The sequence below is a fragment of the Rhincodon typus genome, chromosome 9 (genome assembly GCF_021869965.1).
Source record: "Rhincodon typus isolate 14 chromosome 9, sRhiTyp1.1, whole genome shotgun sequence".
Taxonomy (NCBI): Eukaryota; Metazoa; Chordata; class Chondrichthyes; order Orectolobiformes; family Rhincodontidae; genus Rhincodon; species Rhincodon typus.
Genome location: NC_063340.1, coordinates 87,294,651 through 87,316,295, shown reverse-complemented (window position 1 = coordinate 87,316,295; position 21,645 = coordinate 87,294,651). Strand labels below are relative to the sequence as shown.

At 43.3% G+C, this 21,645-nt stretch overlaps 1 protein-coding gene across 1 annotated transcript in view; it reads right to left on the bottom strand.

Annotated features, from left to right (window-relative positions):
• The window catches only part of cd109 (CD109 molecule), a 184,539-nt gene that overhangs the window by 48,920 nt on the left and 113,974 nt on the right, over window positions 1-21,645 (bottom strand). Inside the window, exons 11-15 of the mRNA XM_048600918.1 lie at window positions 20,808-20,862; window positions 17,518-17,638; window positions 14,207-14,324; window positions 7,452-7,565; window positions 5,190-5,408 (exon numbers count right to left, since the gene is read on the bottom strand). Of these exons, the coding sequence (XP_048456875.1) occupies window positions 5,190-5,408; window positions 7,452-7,565; window positions 14,207-14,324; window positions 17,518-17,638; window positions 20,808-20,862 (627 nt within the window). The remainder of the gene's footprint in view (window positions 1-5,189; window positions 5,409-7,451; window positions 7,566-14,206; window positions 14,325-17,517; window positions 17,639-20,807; window positions 20,863-21,645) is intronic.

Here is a 21,645-nt window from a genome sequence, read left to right as displayed (position 1 = left end):
CTTTCTCATCTCCCCAGTCAATACATCCTTCTGTTTCTTTCTCCCTGAGATCTTTCCCCTTCAAGGATCTCCAACAATCCAAGTTTTGGCTCCTACACTTGAGTTCCACAGCAGCAATAAAAGGTTTGCTTTGAAAGAGTCTGGGTTAAAGGATTAGCCCTGATCTCTAAACTCACTTGAAGCTACTTATTGGCTTAAACCTAGGCCAGAGCTCATTCTTCAAGTTAAACAATAGGTTTATGTCTGTATTATCTGTAACTCAGCCAACTTAACCGGAGATTTGTGCCACACAACATCTGCAACACATTTGTAAAATTTGGTTCAATTCAATCTCCCTATTATTGTCCCTTTTTTAGGTAAACATGGCAGGAAGGATCTGCAATGGATTTGACACGATCCAAATAATCCAAGTATGTAGCCAAGGAAAGTCAAATCCAAAAGCATTAATGGCAGGAATCATGAAATCCAAGTCGAAATTTTATATTCAGCTTCCTCCAATGAGCTGAGGATTGCTCAGGGTCAGCCATGATTCAATTGATGGCTCTCCGGTCTTTGAGTCAGAAGTCAGAAGTCAAACGACATCAGGTTATAGTTCAACAGGTTTATTTGAAGTCACACAAGCTTTCAGAGATAGCACCTTCATCAGGTGCAGTGAGAGAGAGAGCACACAGACGCAGAGTTTATAGGCAAAGAGATCAAGGGCAGAAAGATCAAAAGATCATACAACTGGTGTGAGTGGAGTGTTTGGTAATCAGTCTCTGCAGGTGACCAAGAGTGTTAGACGGTGGGTAAAGTGTCAACAGCTGAGTAACCACTGAAGGGATAACCTGTAATCCAATGAAGTGAGGCAGAGAGACAATTACAATAAAAGTAAAATAGGGTGGTGCTGGAGACAAAGTAAATGACTGGAATAACATGAAAGGTATAAGAGTTGCATACCAAGTGTCTGACCAAAGTAACAGGCAATTCAAAACTGACTTTGTCCACCCCAGTCCAGCACCGGCGCCTCTGACTCAAAAGGTGAGGGGCTCATGTAGCCCTGTTGAGACTTGAGTTAATGCCCCAGTGACATACTTGGGGGAGTTGGTGCTACACCAGAGAGGTGGTGGCACACTGGCAATGTCACAAGGCTCACAAACTAATGCTCTGGGGTGATGTGTTCAAATCCCACCATAGGAGCTGGTAGATTCTTAAATTCACTTTTAAAGTCTGGAATTAAAAGTCACACAAAACTTAAAAGCCCATCCAGTTCATGAATGTCTTTTCAGGAGAGAGATCTGCCACCCTTACCTGGTCTGGCCACTCCAAACACACTGCAATGTTAACAGCCCTTTAAAATAACCTAATTCAGGGGGAAATAGGTACAGGCAATAATGCTGACTTTGCAAAACGTGCTCATATCCCATGAAAGACTGAAGAAAAAAATTGCCAAAGGTATTATCTTTCAGGTAACATCAAACAGAGGTCTTGTCCAACCTCTTGGAGGTGTAATAGATTCCAAAGAGAACAGAACATAAAGTCGACAGGAGAGACTTGTTTTATGGCCTTTTGCAATCCATCAAAAGCGTGGAACTTCATCCTACCTTTGGCTTCCCTTTCAAACCTCGAGTTGTTTGCCATTCAACACAATTCCTGATTTCTCTCTATTTTTATCTCTTGCCATTTTCCACAACATCTCCAGCAAAGAAAAACACCATTTCCTCCAGGCTGTAACTCTTGGCTTCCTTTCTCATCTCCCCAGTCAATACATCCTTCTGTTTCTTTCTCCCTGTGATCTATCCCCTTCAAGGATCTCCAACAATCCAAGTTTTGGCTCCTACACTTGAGTTCCACAGCAGCAATAAAAGGTTCGCTTTGAAAGAGTCTGGGTTAAAGGATTAGCCCTGGTGGTATTATGGCTGGACTGTTGACCCAGATAATGTTCTGGGGACCCAAGTTCAAATCCTGCCATGGCAGACAGTGGAATATGAAATCAATAAAATATCTGGAATTAAGAGTCTAACGATGACAATAAATCCATTGTCGATTGTTGGAAAACCCCATCTGGTTCACTAATGTCCTTTAGGGAAGGAAACTGACATCCTTACCTGGTCTGGCCTCCATGTGGCTCCTAACTGCCCTCTGGGAAATTAGGGATGGGCAATAAATGCTGCCGAGCCAACGATGCCCTCATCCCATTAAGAATAAAGGGAAAAAAAATTGCATCGTAATTCTGCAATTGGACAGCACTTATTGAACAATCCCGGCTGCACAAATAATTCCACTTATAAGCAATCTAGGTTGATCAATGTGGCTCAAGTACACTTACTGTAAGCTTCATACAGTCACATGCAGGGGCCTGTCCTCTACAAGAATAAAAGGAACATGTTCAGATATTGTGACTTTTTTTTGCATTAAATCAAAGCATTGGGTTCAATAGTTCCCTAGAGCTTTCTCCACAGCAATACACTAACTAATCAGTGTTGATGAGCCAACCAATCAGCACCCTATTCATTTGCAAAGTAAATTATTGCTCCCTTTGAAATTTGGCGTTCTTGTGTCAGTCCTGATGTGTAGAAGAGGAATGTCATTTTTTCAGCAAGATTAATTTAAATTACAACTGCAGTGTAGATTCCAGATCATAATTTGCTGTTTTCAAAAATGCATTCTCATCTCTCCTGAGCTTCATTGTCAATTCTGTCCTAGCTGTGCTCTCAGGCTACCCCATTCCCACCTCCTGCCCATCAGATATTGTTTCACTTTAACATTGAGGAAGACAAATTTACGGTTGCTCCATTTAAAGGTTAAAGGTTATGTATTTAACTTTCATTTTATTTAGTCTTCAAATTCCATCATATTTGGCAGGATCTGGATTTTATAATCTCATATGCTTCTCTGCTCTAAGAAGCACTTGACTTCTCCAGTCTCTCTGAGCTTCAAGTCCCTCATCATTAAATTGGTATAGTGTAGAAAGAGGCCATTTGGCCTACTGAGTCCACACTGTTCCTCCTAAGAGCATCCGACCCAGGCCCCAACCTATCCCCATAACTCTGCATTTCCTATGACTAATCCATATAACTTCCACATCCCTGAAAACAATGGGGCAATTTAGCACGGCCAATCCACCTAATCAGCACATCTTTGGACTGTGGGAGGAAACTGGAGCACCCGAAGGAAACCCACGCAGACACGGGGAGAATGTGCAAACTCCACACAGACAGTCGCCTGAGTGTGGAATCAAACCTGGGATCCTGCGCTGTGAGACAGCAGTGCTAACCACTTAGACACTGTTCACCCATCATAGCATCATACAGCATGGAAACAGACCCTTCGGTCCAACCAGTCCATGCCAACCATTTTTCTACAGTAAATTAGTCCCACCTGCTTGCGCTTGGCCCATATCCCTCCAAGCCTTTCCTATTTACAATCTCACTGAAATGTCTTTTAAACATTGTAACTGTACCCACATCATCACTTCCTCTGGGAGGTTATTCCATGCATGAACCACTTTCTGTGTAAAAAAGTTGTCCCTCATGTCCTTTTTAAAACTTTCTCCTCTCATTAAAAATATGCCCCCTAGTTTTGAACTCCCCCACCCTCAGGAAAAGACCCATGTCACTCACTTTATCTATGCCCCTCATGATTTTATAAACCTCAATAAAGTCACCCCTCAACCTCCTATTCTCTCGTAAAAAATGTCCCAGCCTATCAAGCCTATTTTTATATCTTAAACCCTCCATTCACAGCAACATCCTGATAAATCGCTTCTGAACTCTCTCCAGTTTAATAATATCCTTTCTATAGCAGAGCGACCAGAACTGTACGCAGTACTCCACAAGAGGCCACACCGATGTCCATACAACTTCAACATGATTTCCCAACTCCTATACTCAAAAGTCTGAGCAATGAAGGCAAGTATGCTAAATGCCTTCTTAACCATCCTGTCCACCTGTGATGCAACTTTCAAAGAACTAAATACCTGAACCCCTAGGTCTCTCTGTCCTACATCACTACTCAGGGCCCTATCATTAATTTTATTTGTCCTGTCCTTGTTTGTCATTTTGCACATTTCTAGTAAATTTCCCAGCACCCGCTCCAAGTCCTTGAATCCTTCCCAAACCTTGGTGCCCACTATTGGACATAACGCTCCAGCTGGACGCTAACCAATCATTTGAGAACAGCTCAGCGCAACTCATTTGGCATTGTATTGGCATTATGCTCCTTATCAAGTCCTTATCAAGTGCCTTTTAATAACTTTCTCGACTTGACCTGACACCATTAAAGATTTGCATCTGTGCCACGGGTTGTGCAGTGGTAGGATTTAAAATGATATCTTCAAACCAGACCATTAAGGGATAATCATTAAGGGTTAATCGGACATGACAATGAGCAGTTGGATACAAGTGGAAAATTACTGGCCCAGTACGAAAGGAGCTTATCTTGGTTGTTGGGTAACCTTGCTTGTTTGTGGGAACCATAATTTTATCTTATTGACACAAGGCGACCTGGATGACGTTTTCAACTTATTATCTGCACAATGGAATACCCTAGGATAGTACTGAACGTACAGTGAAATGGTGATACAGCACATAACTGGACAGTATTCCAGCACTCGTTGGACTCCACCTTGGAGTGAGATCACGGCCAGTGCCAGGAAACCCGAGTTCTCCAGGCCAGCCATCATAAAGTGGGGTCCCCCATGGGCAGAAGGCAGTGAGGATCACTGTTAGACATGCTGAGCATGTCAAAAGTAGTTTAAGCTATAGGTCCACTCATTAGTTAGTTTCTGTTTCTAATATATCTAAGGTAGTTTATACATGGTTAATATATATATTTACTGTCTAATATTTATATTTACTGGTATATGCATATATACTGCTATTTATATACTGCTTAGTATGCATTGACTGCCATATATACATAAATATATTTACTGATTAATATTAATTAATATGTATGTAACTGCTAATAAACACATTAATTTGGATCATTTAATCTGTAGAGTTATTTTTGTTACATTCCACCGAATCCACTTTCAAACTATAACACATAGGCAAGTGTGAAAGGTGTATAATGATCTTATTGAATGGTGGAGAAGGCTTGAGGGGATGTTCGACCGACTCCTGTTCCTATTTCTACTCTTTCTGAATCTGCCGCGTTTACTTCAAAAAGGAACAAGGGAATTGGAATCTGTCAAACCAAAACAGTACCTTTACTAAAACGTATTTGGTAACAGCATCGAATGCGACTTCAGACGTGGCTTTAACTGTGATAGGAGTCTTCCCAGGGCCCTTCATCTTGATGGGGAAATAAAACACGTGGGAATCTTGACTCAACACAGAGCCTTTCAGTTTATTGGGGACAGCGTCCTTTTCGTCTGGGATGATGATGAAATCAAACAAATCACTTGGTTCCACTGTCACCCAAACCTGTACATTAAAAAATATAGACGGCGTTAGTATCTAGCCATCTGCAACATGAGTTACTAGCCCTGTTAGTTCTCTCTCTCTCTCTCTCTCTCTCTGTGACAGGTCTTTAGAAAAACACATACAATTAATGGCTCAACCACTTTATTAAAATGCTCATGGCTTTTGTTTAATTATTCATTCATGGGATGTGGGCATCACTGGCTAGGCCAACATTTATTACCCATCCTTAATTGCCCAGAGGACAGTTAAGAGTCAACCATATTGCTGTGTGTCTGGAATTCCTAAATAACACTGGTGAATCAGGTGGGTTTTTCCATGGTCATCATTAAACTCTTATTTCCAGATTATTATTGAATTCAAATTCCACCCATCTGCTGTGGCGGGATTTAAACCCAAGTCCCTAGAACAAGACCGGGGTCTCTACAATAATGGTCTAGCAATAATACCACTAGGCCACCACCTCCCCTCTGTTCCAAGGGACAATTGAAACACTCATATTTAGAATGAGACATTATTTCTGTAAGCATTATTTAACTCATAACTTATTTACCCAGCCTCCCCTCCAAAATAACTCATGTTATTCTCAAAGGGAAATGGGTCTTGGAGAGTGGGAGCTGTGGGCTGGGAGCTGGGGACTGAGGATCAGTGTCTGGGATCCAGGGGCAGTGGGGGACAATAGTGGTCATAGAGGTCAGGATCGAGCCTGAGAGTTGAGATCCAGGAACCAGGGACAAGAGAGAGCGAAGGAGGCACAGCAAAATCCAGAAGTTGCTGGAGATGAGATTTGGGAGCAGGGAACCTGGATTAGGGATTCAAGAGTGGCCTGGTGGCTCAGTGGTAGCACGGCTACTTCACAGCGTCAGGGACCTGGGTTCGATTCCAGCCTCAGGGGCGACTGTCTGTGTGGAGTTTACACATTCTCCCCATGTCTGCATGGGTTCCCTCCTGGTGCCCTGGTTTCCTCCCACAGTCCAAAGATGTGCAGGTTAGGGTGGATTGGCCATGGGACATGCAGGTTTACAGGGATAAGGTAGGGGTATCGGTCAGTGTGGATGTTCTTCAGATGGTTAGTGTGGACTCTATGGGCTGAATGGCCTGCTTCCACACTGCAGGGACAGATTCTAAGTGCGGGTGATGGAAGCCAGGGGCCAAGGTAAGGAGCTAGGGCTAGGAGCCATCTGCTTGCTGATACCAGGAGGTAGAGAGGATATGTTTAGGTGCTATACGAGTGAAAATGTCACAGATGCTGTTATAATGAAGACTGTGTTGATTGCTAAATTTAAATCTGAGGAAGCGAGATCTGAGATTCAGTAAATAGCAACTGCCTGATTAAAATGTTCCAGGTTTGGTCATGTATGATGGAAACACATTGGCTATGACCTCATGAGTCTGTGGAAGGTGTTATTAAAGTGATGGCTTTTAGTAGATGTATAATTTAATCATTTTGAAAACTGTTTGTTGCTTACTTATGCCTGTCGCTGTGTGCCAATTTATATACTGTGATATCTAGGAACATTGACCATCCCTTCTGTGTTGTGGCTTCAAGTATAATGAGGTCCATAACTATTGAGCATTTGATGAAACCTTCTATCTCTACCTCTGTGTGATTTTATGTCAACATATATAGAGAAGGCAGTATTACTCAGTGACCGCCTCACCTAATAAATAAATGAGAATTGAAAACTGGACTCTGCAAGCCACAAAGTATGGCCCAAAAATCACAAAAATAACCCTTAAGAGGAGCCATTGGAACAAAATATAATTATATCGGCTGTAATGTTTATCAGATTGAAATGGTTACCAACTTCGACCCTTCAATCTTCTGCTCTCTAAATCCTCATACTAGTGGTTACAATCTGAGCTTTCTAGTGAATTGAAGCACAGTCTTAAGGCTCGCTAACCTAATGCTATGTCAGGATGAAATGATCCCAAAGTATTCAGAAAATGCCATTACTTAATAGGTACGACACAGGAATGCATTAATGTTTCATCCCAACTACAAAATATTCATGTAAGAGATTGAAACTGCAGGAGAGGGATTACCTCCAGCGTCTGTCGCAGGTAGTTGAAAATGTTTATTTCCAAAATGAGTTGTTCACCTCTGGTTACAGAGTATGGAAGGTTTAGTTCCAGGAAGAAAGATTTGAATACTTCCAGCTGTTAAACAGAACAAAATGGTGTTAGCATGGACACAGGAACACAGATCACAGAACTGGTGATAAACCCATCTGACAAACTCAAGTAATTGAGTGAGCCTTACATGTGTTTAGTTTCAATGTGTTACTTAATGAATGGAAATGCCCCATGGTCTCCCTCTGTTAGCAGAGACAGATATAATGGTACTGACTTAGAACAAGAGGACATTAAATATAAATACTTTTATATAACTTGAATATAATACCTTCAGGCTGTCCTAAGGTGTTTTAAAATAAATGGATTGAACTGGTTGAGTCCTAAAGGACATAGCTACCAGACTGGGTCTGCAACAAGTGATAACAGAACCAACAAAAGGGCAAAACATACTTGACCTCATCCTCACCTATCTGTCTGCTGCAGATGCATTGGTCCATGACAGTAAATTTGGAAATTGGTTTTGTGGCAGGTGACAAAGTAGAGATAATGAGTAGGTACTCAAATTGGCAAGATGTGACTAGCGGTGTCCCATAAGGATCTGTGTTAGGGCCTCAATTATTCACATTATTTATTAATGACTTGGATAATGGCATGGAAAGTCTTATATCCAAATTTACTGATGACACAAAGCTAGGCACCATTGTAGACAGGGTAGATTATAGCATAAAATTACAAAGGGATATTGATAGATTAAGTGAAATGGCAAAACTGCAGCAGTTGGAGTTCAACGTAAGTAAGTGTAAGGTCATCTATTTTAGAGTGAGAAAGAATAGATCAGGGTACTTTCTAGATGATATGAAGTTAAATACAGTGGAAGTCCAAACAGACTTGTGAGTTCAGGTGTATAGATCTCTGAAACATCGCAAAAAAATGCAGAAAATAATCTAGAAAGCTAATGGAATGCTGGCCTTTTTTTTCTAGAGGACTGAAGCACAAATATGCAGATGTTATGCGACAGTTATACAAAACCCTGGTTAGATCCTATATGTAGTACTGGGAGCAGATTTGGGCACCATACCTTAGAAAGGATACATTGGCTTTGGAGGGAGGACAACATAGGTTTACAGGAATGATATCTGGACTTCAGGGGTTAAGTATTCAGAAGAGATTATATGAACTAGGCCTGCCTTCTTTAGAATTTAGAAGATTAAGGGGTGATATAATCAAAGTCTTCAAGATCTTAACGGGAAAAGACAGGGTAGATAAAGATAAACTATTTATACCGATTGGGGGATTCTAGAACCAGGGGCATAGTCTGAGAATCAGACCATTCAAGGGAGATGTCAGGAAGCACTTCTGTACACATGAGGATGACAGTGGTTTGGACCTCTCTTCCCTAAACAGCAATGGATGCTAGATCAGCTATTAACTTTTAAATCTGAGATGGATAAAATTTTGTTAAACAAAGGTATTAAGGGAAATGGGCCAAAGACAGGGATACGGTAGTAGGCTGCAGATCAGCCTATATCTTATTGAATGGTGGAACAGGTTTGAGGGGCTGAATGGACTACTCCTGTTCCTATGTTCCCAAGCTCTTAGTATCAGTAAGAGCGCCCACCACACCTTGTGCTCTTCCCATTGAGAATATCCTCCATCGTGTTGTCTGGCACTATCACCATACTAAATAGGGCAGATTGAACAGATTGAGCAACTGAACACTGAGCATCCATGAAACACTGTGCACCAGCAACAGCAGCAGAAGTGTGCTCCAGCACAATCTGTAACCTCATGGCCTGGCATATCCCCTACTTAACCGTGACCATCAAACCAGGGCATCAACCCTGGCTCAATGAAGAGTGCAGGAGGGCATGCCAGGAGCAGCACCAGGCATACCAAGCACCAAGCTGTCTATATATTGTGGTTGGGTCCACCAGTACCATCTGGATGCCTTGGGCAGAATCATTGGCACCCATTCTGCTTATTGGGATTAATTTAAGTCATTAATTGCAGTGGGGAAGGATATCTACATGAAGTCTTCAGCAATTAAGAGGGCCAGTATTGATCAGGTAAGTTTGAGGTTGTTGACTTGCTCGCCCAGCTGGCTTGTTTTTGTTCGGACACTTCATCACCATGTTAGGTAACATCATCAGTGAGACCTCCACGGATGCGATGTTGTCTACTCCGCATGGAATTTATACTGTCCAGTCCGTCATGGTGAGTAGCATTATTTCCGGTTTTGTCCTGTATGGGTTTGTATTTGGGGTCCAACTCCATGAGTTTGTTGATTGCGTTATGGGTTAAGAACCATGCCTCTAGGAATTCCCTTGTGTATCTATGTTTGGCTTGGGCTACTATAGTTATGTTGTCCCAGTTAAACTGATGACTTCCATTGTCTGAGTGTGCTGGTATTAAGGAGAGTTTGTCATGCCGTTTTGCTGCTAGCTGATGTTTATGTATACTAATGGCTAGTTTCCTTCTTGTCTGTCCGATGTAATGCTTGTGGCAGTCATTGCATGGTATTTTGTAAACTATGTTGGTTCTGCGCGTTGTGGGATGGGGGTCTTTAATCCTTGTGCATATTTGTCATAGAGTGGCAGTGAGCTTGTGTGTCATCATGATTCCTAGTGGTCGTCGGATTTCATTGTCAGTTCTGATCTGTTCTTGATGTAGGGCAGTGTGGTCAGTGTGTTAGGGCGTACTGTGTCCTCTTGTTGTCTATTTAGTAGGCACCTGCGGATGAAGTTGTGGGAATATTCATTTATACCGAAGATTTTGTACAGGTGCTCTTCATCTTCCCTGCATAGTTCTGGTGCGTTGCAGTGAGTGTTGGCCCATTTAAATAGTGTCCTAATACAGCTTTGTTTGTTTGACCACCACAATGTCCACTATCAATATAAGGCAGGGCAAGATCACAACATGTTACCGAATAAAACCAAGGAGCCATTTGAAAGTAAAGAACAAGAATTATGAGAAATAACTCCCTTTCTGGCCCCAGTCTTAAAAGACGTGAACAGCCAGGATCAGAGATAGTAGGAACTGCAGATGCTGGAGAATCCGAGACAACAAGGTGCAGGGCTGGATGAACACAGCAGGCCAAGCAGCATCATAGGAGCAGAGAGGCTGACGTTTCGGGCCTAGACCCTTCATCAGAAAAGGGGGAGGGGAAGGGGGTTTTGAAATAAATAGGGAGAGAGTGGGAGGCGGATAGAAGAGGGATAGAGGAGAGGATAGGTGGAGAGGAAACAACAGCCAGGATACTGTGATTAATTTTGTTACTTTTTGTTTGGGAAGGAAATTAAAGTCTGGAGGTGGAATAAAATAAACTGAATGTGACAACTTCCATAGCAATGCTTTAGGAAGTAACAATGTCCTTAATACCCTTTTCTGTAGAGCCATCTTGTGGTTATGTTTGAATTTCACATCCTGCTTTAAACGAGAAATTAAAGACAGGAAAATAGTCCTTCTCGACTCTTGTCATAGTCCTTCTAATATGCTATTCATGGAGATCATGACTGTCCCGTGACAAAGCTCCATATTCCAGTCCTTTCCTCCTCGCTCTATACCAAGCTTGACAAAAATCTCACAAGATCAGAATTAAAATTAACAACTCATCTCAGATCAATTGCTACTAATGCTTGACCACCCTTTGAAGTGTTTCCTAACTTCGCTCCAGAAAGCTCTGTCATTAAAGGGGATGTAGTGACACAGTGTCCTGGGATAGGAATCCCAAGAATGAGGCTAATACTTTGGGGGCAGAGGTTCAAGTCTCACCGTGGCAAGAAATCTGGAGCTATAAAGCTAGTTGTAAAAACCCACCTGGTTCATGAATGCCCTTACAGAAGGTGTAGTGATTGGAACCAGGGCCAGGAGGATGTGATCCTTGATTGGTGCTGTTAACCTGAACCAATCAGGGAACCCTGGCTGACAGATATAAAAAGAGCTTCAATCCACAGAAGATGAGAAAGATCATGGTCCACAATAGTCACTAGTCCTGGATCTGTCACTACAGGCAGCGAGACAGATGTGTGAGGAAATCATTGATCAGTTCTTTAATTGAGGGCTCATGTTGTTCTCTGGACAGGTTTATATTTAGACTTGATTCATCTGTATTTTTGCATTTTGGATACAGAACAGTTTTTCTTTTAATTGCTTCTCTATTTCTGTCACTTCTGCACAACAAAATAAGACATTAAACTACGAGGTCTCCTCATTCTAGGGACTGGCTTTTGAGCTAGCTGGTCACAGCCATAGAATCCCTACAGTGTGGAAACAGGCCATTTGGCCCAACAGATCCACACTGATCCTCCAAAGAGCATCCCACCCAGACCCATCCCCCTACTTCCCATGGCTAATACACCCAACCTACACATCTGTGAACACTACAGGCAATTTAGCAAGGCCAATCCACCTAACCTGCACATCTTTGGACTGTGGGAGGGAACTGGAGCACCCAGAGGAAACCCACCCAGACTCGGGGAGAATGTGCAAACTCCACACAGACAGTCACACAAGGCTGGAATCAAACCCGGGTCCCTGGTGCTGTGAGGCAGCAGTGCTAACCACTGAGCTACGGTGCCACCCCCCTCCATGTACTATGTACACGTAAATAAAGGGTGACTTGGTGATGGAATACCAGCCTCTGTGGAGTTATTTCAGAAGGCAAAAATTAGGGATGGGTAACAAATACTGGCTTCGCTTCTGATACCTACACCATGTGAAAGAATTAAAAGCCAATTAAAGAGTTACTCAAACACAAAAAGACGGTTGATTTTAATACTGCTATCTCTTGTGATCATTGCCAGCATTTATTCCCTCATTGCCTTTAGCTTGCAGGACCAGAGGGCTTTTGAGAGTCAATCACATTGTGGTGGACCTGGGGCCTGGCATCTGAGATCCAACGACAAATTTCCTTCTATAAAAGGCCCTGGTGAAGCAGAAGGGTTTTTCAATGATGGTTATATGTTCACCATTAGGCTAGTTTTTTAATTCTGGGGTTTAATTGAATTTATTTTTGATTAACTGCATGGTGTGATTTGAACCTATATCCCCAGAACATTGGTTAGAGTCTCTAGATTGCTAAATCAATGACACAACAGTACTCCGCTGCCTGCCCTAAGCCTTTCTTTCCTAATGCTTTCCCTGTCATCTCTTATGATGAAGATTTACCTCTGGTATATAGGTGTGGAAACTCACCCTGTCGCCCAGATTGTGCTGAGTATGTGTAAGTAGCAAGTTTGATAGAATAATGTTTTATGTATCATTTTTGGGAGTACAGGAGATACTAATAAGGCCAATGCTTAAACCTTTCCGAGTCATCTCGAGGTAGTGCCAGTGGAGGGGCATTTTCTCCGGAACCACTTCAGTGGTCACTCTCAAATGCAATGGAGAGACTTAAAACATCTACCACAGCATCCAGCACTGACAAGAGATAACTAGATCCAAATCCAGTCTTTTCTTATTCATACATAGTTAGAACAAAGAACAAATAACAGTGCCGCACAGGGACAGGCCCTTTGGCCTACCAATACTGTGCCAACACATGATGCCTTTCAAAACAAAAAATGTTTTGCCTCTATGTGGTCCACATCCCTCTATTCCCTGCCAATTCATATTACTGTTAAGATGCCTCTGCTTCCACCATCTCCTCTGGCAACGCATGCCAAGCCTAATGGTCTCAATGTGGACTTCACAAGCTTCAAAATTTCCACGCCCTTGACCTCATCCCAAGACCAGCACAACTCGTCCCCGCCTTCTTGACCTGTCTGTCTTTGCTCCCACCTATCCGCTCCTCCCACCTCACTCACCAATCCCGATCCCTACTTCCTACCTACACTCACCTTTACTGGCTCCATCCCCGCCTCCTTGACTTGTCCGTCTCCTCTCCATCTATCTGCTCCACCTATCTGCTCCACTATCCACCTTCCATTATTGTCTCCCCCTCTCTCTATTTATTTCAGAGTCTCCTTCCCCTCCCCCATTTCTGAAGAAGGGTCTAGGCCCGAAACATCAGCTTTCCTGCTCCTCTGATGCTGCCTGGCCTGCTGTGTTCATCCAGCTCTACACCTTGTTATCACTTACCACCCTCTCTGTAAAAAAACTCTCCGTTAAGCTTTCCCCCTTTTACCTTGAATTTATGTCCACCAGTAAGTGACATTGCTACCCTAGGAAAGAAAGGTCCGACTATCCATCTGTACCTCTTATAATTGTGTAAACTTCTATCAGGTTGCCCCCTCATCCTTCGACACTCAAGTGAAAACAAACCAAGTCTAAACAATCACTCCTCATAGCTAATACCCTCCAAACCAGGCAACATCCTGGTAAACCATTTCTGTACCCTCTCCAAGTTTTGAGCACAAGTCTCCTCTGGTGTCTTGAACCAAGATAATTGATCTTAAGGCTATTTAAGGCCTTTCCTAAAGCACAAAATCATACAAAACAAGAGCAGGAGTAGACCATTCAGCCCGTCAACCCTGCTCCACCATTCAATATAATCAAGGCTAATCTTGGGCTTCAACTCCATGACAAGTCCCCATATCCCTGAATTCCCTTACAACCAAAAACCAGTTCATCCCAGCCTTGAATATATTCAACCTCAGAGCACCCACAACCCTCTGAGGTACAGAATTCTAGGAATTCAAAACTATTTGGGTGAGGAAATCTTACCTTGTCAAAAGTCACAAATAACAGCTCCTTTATTCTAAGACTGAAAGCTGGGGGTGACTTACCTGGGCAGGTCCAGTGGCCAATTGAAGTCCTCGGCTCTCAGAAATCACAAAAGCGTTGGCAATCCAGGTGGTGAGGGAGTCTGGAACTGTTCTCTGGATGCTAACATTTGAACTTGAACTAACCAAAAGAAAAGAACTATGAGAGGAACAATCATAAAGTGCTGTTAAAACCTACCTAGGGTGATATACCAACAGGTTCAGTACATAATTCTTTGAAATTTGCATCACATACAGATAAGATGGTTAACAAGGTATTTAGCACGCTTGCCTTCATTGCTCAGACCTTTGAGTATAGGAGTTGGGACGTCATGTTGAGATTGTATAGGACATTGGTGAGGCCTTTTTTGGAGTACTGTGTTCAGTTCTGGTCACCCTGTTATGGGAGGATATTATCAAACAGGAGAAGGTTCAGAAGAGATTTACCAGGATGTTGCCAAGAATCGAGAGTTTGAGTTATATGGAGAGGCTGGTTAGGCTGGGACATTTTTCCACTGGAGCATAGGAGGTTGAGGGGTGAACTTTTGGAGAGTTATAATATCACAATGGGTATAGATAGGTGAATTGCAGTGTCTTTTCCCTAGGTGAGGTTTTCACAACTAGTGGGCATATTCTTAAGGTGAGAGGAGAAAGATTTAAAAAGGACTTGAGGGACAATTTTTTTACAGAGAGAGTGGTTCGTGTGTGGAATGAACTGTCGGAGGAAATAGTGGGTGTGAGTACAGTTACAATGTTTAAAAGACATTTAGATAAGTACATGAATAAGAAATATTTGGAGGGATATGGATTAAGCACAGGCAGGTGGGTCTAGTTTAGCTTGGGAACATCGTCAGCATGGACTGAATGGACAGAAGGGTCTGTTTCCATGCTGTATGACTCTATGGGTTTATATAAATGATTTGGATGTGAACATAAGAGGTATGGTTGGTAAGTTTGCAGATGATATCAAAATTGGAGGTATAGTGGACAGCAAAGAAGGTTACCTCAGAGTACAACAGGACCTTGATCAGATGGACCAATGGGCCAAGGAGTGGCAGATGGAGGTTAATTTAGATAAATGTGAGGTGCTGCATTTTGGAAAGGCAAATCAGGGCAGGACTTATACACTTAATGGTAATGTCCTAGGAAGCCTTGTTGAACAAAGAGACTATGTAGTGCAGGTTCATAGTTCTAGAAAGTAGAATTGCAGGTAGACAGGGTGCTGAAGAAGGCATTGGTACACTTGCCTTTATTGGTCAGTGCATTGAGTATAGGAGTTGGGAGGTCATGTAGCAGCTGTACAGGACATTGGTTGGGCCACTATTGGAATACTGCATACAATTTTGGTCTCCCTGCTATAGGAAGGATGTTGTGAAACCTGAAAAGGCTCAGAAAAGGATGTTGCCAGGGTTGGAGGGTTTGAGCTATAAGGAGAGGCTAAATAGACTGGGGCTATTTTCCCTGGAGTGTCAGAGGCTGAGGGGTGACCTTATAGAGGTTGATAAAATCATCACAGACATGGATAGGGGAAATAGACAAGGTCTTTTCCCTGGAGTGGGGGAGTCCAAAACGACAGGGTATAGGTTTAAAGTGAGAGGGGAAAGATTTAAAAGGGACCTATAGGGCAACTTTTTCACACAGAGGGTTTGCTTAAAGGATACTTGTCTGGAACACTCCCTGCAGTAGCAAACTCAACACCTCACTCTTTTGTAAAGAGGTTTCCCTTGAGTTCCCAATTGGGTTTATCCCTGGCTGTCTTACATCCATGTTCTCTAGGTTTTGGATTCCAAACATTTTTCTTTACATGTTCCTTATCAAACGTTTGACTTTTGTTTTTGTGCAGATTTTCAACATCCGCAGCATTTCGCTATTATTTTAGTATCTGTGACACAAATCTCCCTAGGTCTCTTAACCTTCTCCTGACCTTCCACTGACCTTCCCTTTACCACTCCCCATCTTTCTTGGCAATAGAAAACCCATCACTTTTCCTCTTCACTTCCCAGCTCTGAAGAAGTCATGTAGGGCTCAAAATGTTAATTCTGTTTCCCTCTCCACAGGCACTTACATACCACCTGGGTTTCTCCAACACTCTCTGGTTTTATTTCAAATCTCCAGCATTCACTGTACATTTGCTTATGTAACCTTCCAATCTGCCCCAGTATCGTCCTTGTAAATCATTTCTACACTTTTCCCAGTGTTTCGCTATTCTTTCTATAATATGGAAACCAGAACTCTGGAGAATAAGCGCTATACTTTACTTGAAATCTTCTCATGATCTTGACTTTGAACATCTGACATTGCATCTGTGAGGTGAATTTCTAGACACAATGTTTTCCATGCCTAAATGTTGCTGAACACTACCACTTCTACCTATGCCACTCCCCTTTTAGCCAAGACCAAATATATCAACATTATACAGTCATACAGTCATATTGCACAGAAACAGTCCCCTTCAGCCCAACTCATCCACACCAACCAGATTTCCTAAACTCATCTATTCCCATTTGCCTGCATTTGGTCCACATACCTCTTAATCTTTCCTATCCATGTACTTGTCCAAATGTGTTTTCAATATTGTAATTATACTCACCTCTAAACTTCCTCTGGCAGCTCATTCCATACAAGCACTGCCCTCTGCGTGAAAATATTGCCCCTTAAGACCCTTTTAAATCTTTCTCCTCTCACCTTGAACCTATGCGCTCTAGTTTTGGACTCCCCTGCCATGGGGAAGAGACCTTGGCTATTCACACTATCCATGCCCCTCATGATTTTATAAACCTCTATAAGGACACCCCTCAGCCTCCTATGCTCCAGGGAAAAAAGTCGCAGCCTATCCAGCATCTCCTTATAGCTCAGACCTTCCATGGCGGAGCAGACAGTATGGTTTGAATGGCCTACTTCTACTTATTTTTTTGTTATTCATTCACAGGATGAGAGCGTTGCTGGCTAGGCAGCATTTATTGCCCATCCTTAATTGCCCAGAGGGCAGTTAATAGCCAACCACTTTGCTGTGGGCCTGGAGTCACATGTAGGCCAGACAAGGTAAGGATGGCAGTTTCCTTCCCTAAAGGGCATTAGTGAGCGAGATGTCTTAACAAACCGTCAAACACAACCTGGCCCATATGTGATAGTGTCTGCAGATCATGCGCTAACTGTTCAGTCATGTCAGAACCCATCAAACCCGACATCAAAGCCTGTTATCTGCAGCTGCCTAAGAACAGGGAAGGTTTAATTTCACCTTGTTTGCTGTGAGGTATCCAGTATTGAAAATGCGAGCATTTCTCTCAGATACCCAGCTACTGAGGGTCTCATGTTTAATGAATTGGAATTCCTACCCAGTTAACATATCCAACCATATCCACGTCTCTGGAAAGTATGTTCTGATTCTCTGATCTTCTGGCTCAACCACATGGCTCGTGACTTTAAACTCAATGTTGTCATCACGGAAGGTTATGTCTGTGAAAGCAAATCCACAAGGTTAGGAAAGATCTCTGTACACATTGTCGTGTATTTATGATAGCACTATACAGAAAGGCCAGTGCAAAGTTCTCACCCTGTGCACATAAAATGAATGGAAAAGTAATTATTGGTGTGAAGTCTCACAGTCTGAAAAAATTTGGATTCTGTATGCAATCGTTGCATAAATCGAACTGGACAAAATTGCTCCATGCAAAATTGGCCCAGATGTAATTATTTTGCCTGTCTTTGTAAGGACTTGAAATCATTATTTATATCTTTGCAAGATTTGTTCCAGTGGCAATGTAAGGAACAGACTGAAGTTTCAAATTTAATATGTGCCTTGTATAGTGATTATAACGAGATCAGCCAGGTGAACCTCATGGAATATGAGTTCCCTGATAGGGGCTGTTAATCTGGTCCAGTCAGGGAGTCCTGGCTGACAGAGATAAACAGGGGGAGTGTCAAAGGTTCTGTTCACTCTGAGAGCTGGCTCTGAGGGACCAGGGTGAGTGGAGTTATTTCACCTTGGATTCCTGTGGTATTTCTCCAAAGGGTGACTAGTGGAATATCCTTGAGGCAAAACACTGCATAGACCTACACAGCAAACAGGCCATTTAGCGCAACAGGGTGAGGTCACTATTTGTGCTCCACACGCACCTTCTCCTGCCAGTCTTCACATTTCAGCTGTGCCTCATTCTTGCCTCAAAATAAGTGGTTTATGCATTTCCATTCCACTCCAAGTTCTCATGTCCCCTCTCTGGTGAATGTAAATGATCCCGTGACAGCGGAGTTATCCCTGGACCAATACTAACCCAGACAGCAATATCATTAAAGCAGATAATCCAATCACAAACTTGCAATGCATAAATTGACTGCAGCATTTCTGAATTGCAAGACTGGCTACACTTCTGAAGCACTGTACTGGCTGTGAAATGCTTTGGGATGGCAGTGAAAAATGCTTTATAAATGTGATTCTTTCTCTTTTTCGCTTCACCTTATCAGCATATCTTGCAACCCTTTTCTCCTTCATTGATTTGCTTAGCTTCCTCTTGAATGCATTGATGCTAAATGCGTCCATTTATGCCAGGGGCATTTATCTCAGCTCACTCCCAGCAAACTCAAGTCAGAATCTGATATCAAACCTATAAATGGTGGGATTGTGTGTTGTTGCTCCATCACCAGAATTGAACACTAACACTCAGCTACTGACAGGAGGATCATTTGATTTGCAAACTGCAGTGTCTAACCAAAAAGACACTTTATGCAAGCAGTTAAACTTCCCTGATGTTTGTGCCTTGGCACCTAACATTAATCTGACACAAAACCTTATCTGGACATCACTAAGGGCTCTTGTGGAGCTGTGGTAGCGTCCCTACCAATGAGCTAGGTGGCCTGGGTTCCATTCCCACAGTTGTGTAATGATATCTCTGAACAAGTTGAGTAGACAAAAATTTTTAACTGAGCATCACTAGGGAGGGGCCTCTTGAAAAAAAAGGTGACTGAGAGACACAGGTTCAAGTGTCACCTACTCCAGAGGTGTATAATAACATCACTGAACAGGTTGATGAGAAAAATAAATTAAAACTATAACTGAATGTCACTAGTAAAACGCTATGGAAATAAGGAAAGACTTGCATTTATAACAAATCCTCCACCACCTCAGGACAATCCAAAGCATCTCTCAGCCAATGTGGACATGAGAGTTGAGGCTCTGTAATTCTGGAAATGTGGCTGCCAGTTTGCAAATGGGTAAGTTCTGTTTTTGCTAACGATGTAGGTTAAGTGATAAGTATCGGTTCTACCACTAGGGAGAACTCTCCTTTCTCTTTTCAAATGACATCAAAGGGCATCTTCAAATAAAAAAAGATATTTTCAAAAGACGTCTTTTATCTTCAGCCTGAGAGGGGGGTGATGGGGAAACAGTTTAGCATCTCATCAGAGAGATGGTATTCATGGCAATGTGATACTGTTGCAGTCCTGGTTCAGGCTGGGGTAAACTTGCGCCCTGACTTCTTGCGTTGTCTCAGAATAAAAGTCATGAAAAAGAAAATTCAACATTAAAGACGTGAGATTTGGAGAAGTAGGCCATTCAGCCCACTGAGTCTGCTCTGCCATTCAATGAGATAAAACTGTGGACTCTGGAAATATGAAACAGAAACAGAAATTGCTGGAGAAGCTCAGCAGGTCTGGCAGTATCTGTGGAGAGAAAGTAGAGTTAATGTTTTAAGTCCTGTGCCCCTTCCTCAGAACCGATAGCAGCTCGGAAAAGGTGGTGATTTTGGGTGAGAGGAAGCTTAGAAGGAGTGAACAGGTAGGTGGAGACAGAGCCCAGAGAGAGGGAGATATAAGGGGTGGCAGACAAAGGGATTGTTGATTGTAAGTCAGGAAAGGAAAGAAACTAAGTTAAAATACAGAACTATGGACACTGGAAATGTGAATGAAAAACATAAATTGATGGTGAAACTCAGCAGGTCTGGCAGCATTTGTGGAGAGAGAAAGAGAATTGAATGGAATGATTTATTGCCACTTGTATTTAACAAATAAATACAGTGGAAAGCGTAAAATGTCACCAGGCTCTGGCGCCATTTTGAGTTAGAGAACATATTAAGATGTAACTGGAATATGATTAAAAGCAGAGTTCTTCCTCCCTTTTTGTGCTCCACTTGGCACTGAGGTGACAGATATATGGGTTGGCAGGGAATAGAGGGATATGGACAGTGTAGAGGCAAAATGTTTATGGTTTAGAAAGGCGTCATGTGGCAGCTCAGGCTCGGTGAACCAAAAGGCCTGTTCCTATGCTGCACTGTTCTATGTTGCACAACCTATGTTCTTTGTTCATTGCCATGCTGCAGGGGGGCTAGTTAGCTCAGTTGGCTAGCCTGTAATGCAGGGTGATGCCAACAAGGGGGGAGTTCAATACCCACGCCAGCTGAGGTTACCATGAAAGACTCATTTTCTTAAACACTCCCCTTGCCTGAGGTGTGGTGACCCTCAGGCTAAACTACCACCAGTTGTCTCTCTCTAACGAGAGAGCAGCCCTATAGTCTGACAGGACCAGAGTGACTTTACCTTAGTGGTACAATAATACATAGCCACACTTGGACATCTTTGAGAACTCTTCCAAATGAGACCTGTTATCTTTGAAATGTACAGTGTTCACACTTACAGAATGGCTCTCTGCGTGGAAGAGATGCATCTGTTAACACAATTAAACCATTGTCCTGTGAATGAAGAGACAGAAAAGGTTTCAATTAGTATTTGTGCTGATTTGAATGCTGTTATTTTCAAGGGTAAGATTGTTCACACTGAGGGTGTTAAATAACTCTCGGGTTTGAAGACACTGATCTTGTGCCTAGTGTTGCCAGCTTTTTCAGGTGCCCTGCCGCAGTCCGCACCTTCACCACACTGTCTCCACCCTCACCACATCGCCCCCCCACCCTCACCATACCACCCACCACCCTCACCACATCGTCCCCCACCCTCGCCACACTGTCCCCAACTTTGCCACACCGTCCCACACCCTCGCCACACCGTCCCCACCCTCACCACACCGTCCCCCACCCTCATCACACCGTCCCCACCCTCGCCACACTGTCCCACTCCCTCACCACACCATCCCCACCCTCACCACACCATCCCCACCCTCACCCCATCGTCCCCCACCCTCACCACACCGTCCCCCAGGCTCGCCACACCGCCCCACCCTCACCACACTGTTGCCCACCCTCACCACACCATCCCCACCCTCACCCCACCATCCCCACCCTCACCCCACCATCCACAACCCTCGCCACACCGTCCTCCAACCTCACCACATCGTCCCCCACCCTCGCCACACTGTCCCCCACCCTCGCCACACCATCCCCACCCTCGCCACACCATCCCCCACCCTCACCACACCATCCTCCACCCTCGCCACACCGTCCCCCACCCTCACCCCACCATCCTCCACCCTCGCCACTGTCCCCCACCCTCACCACACTGTCCCCCACCCTCACCACACC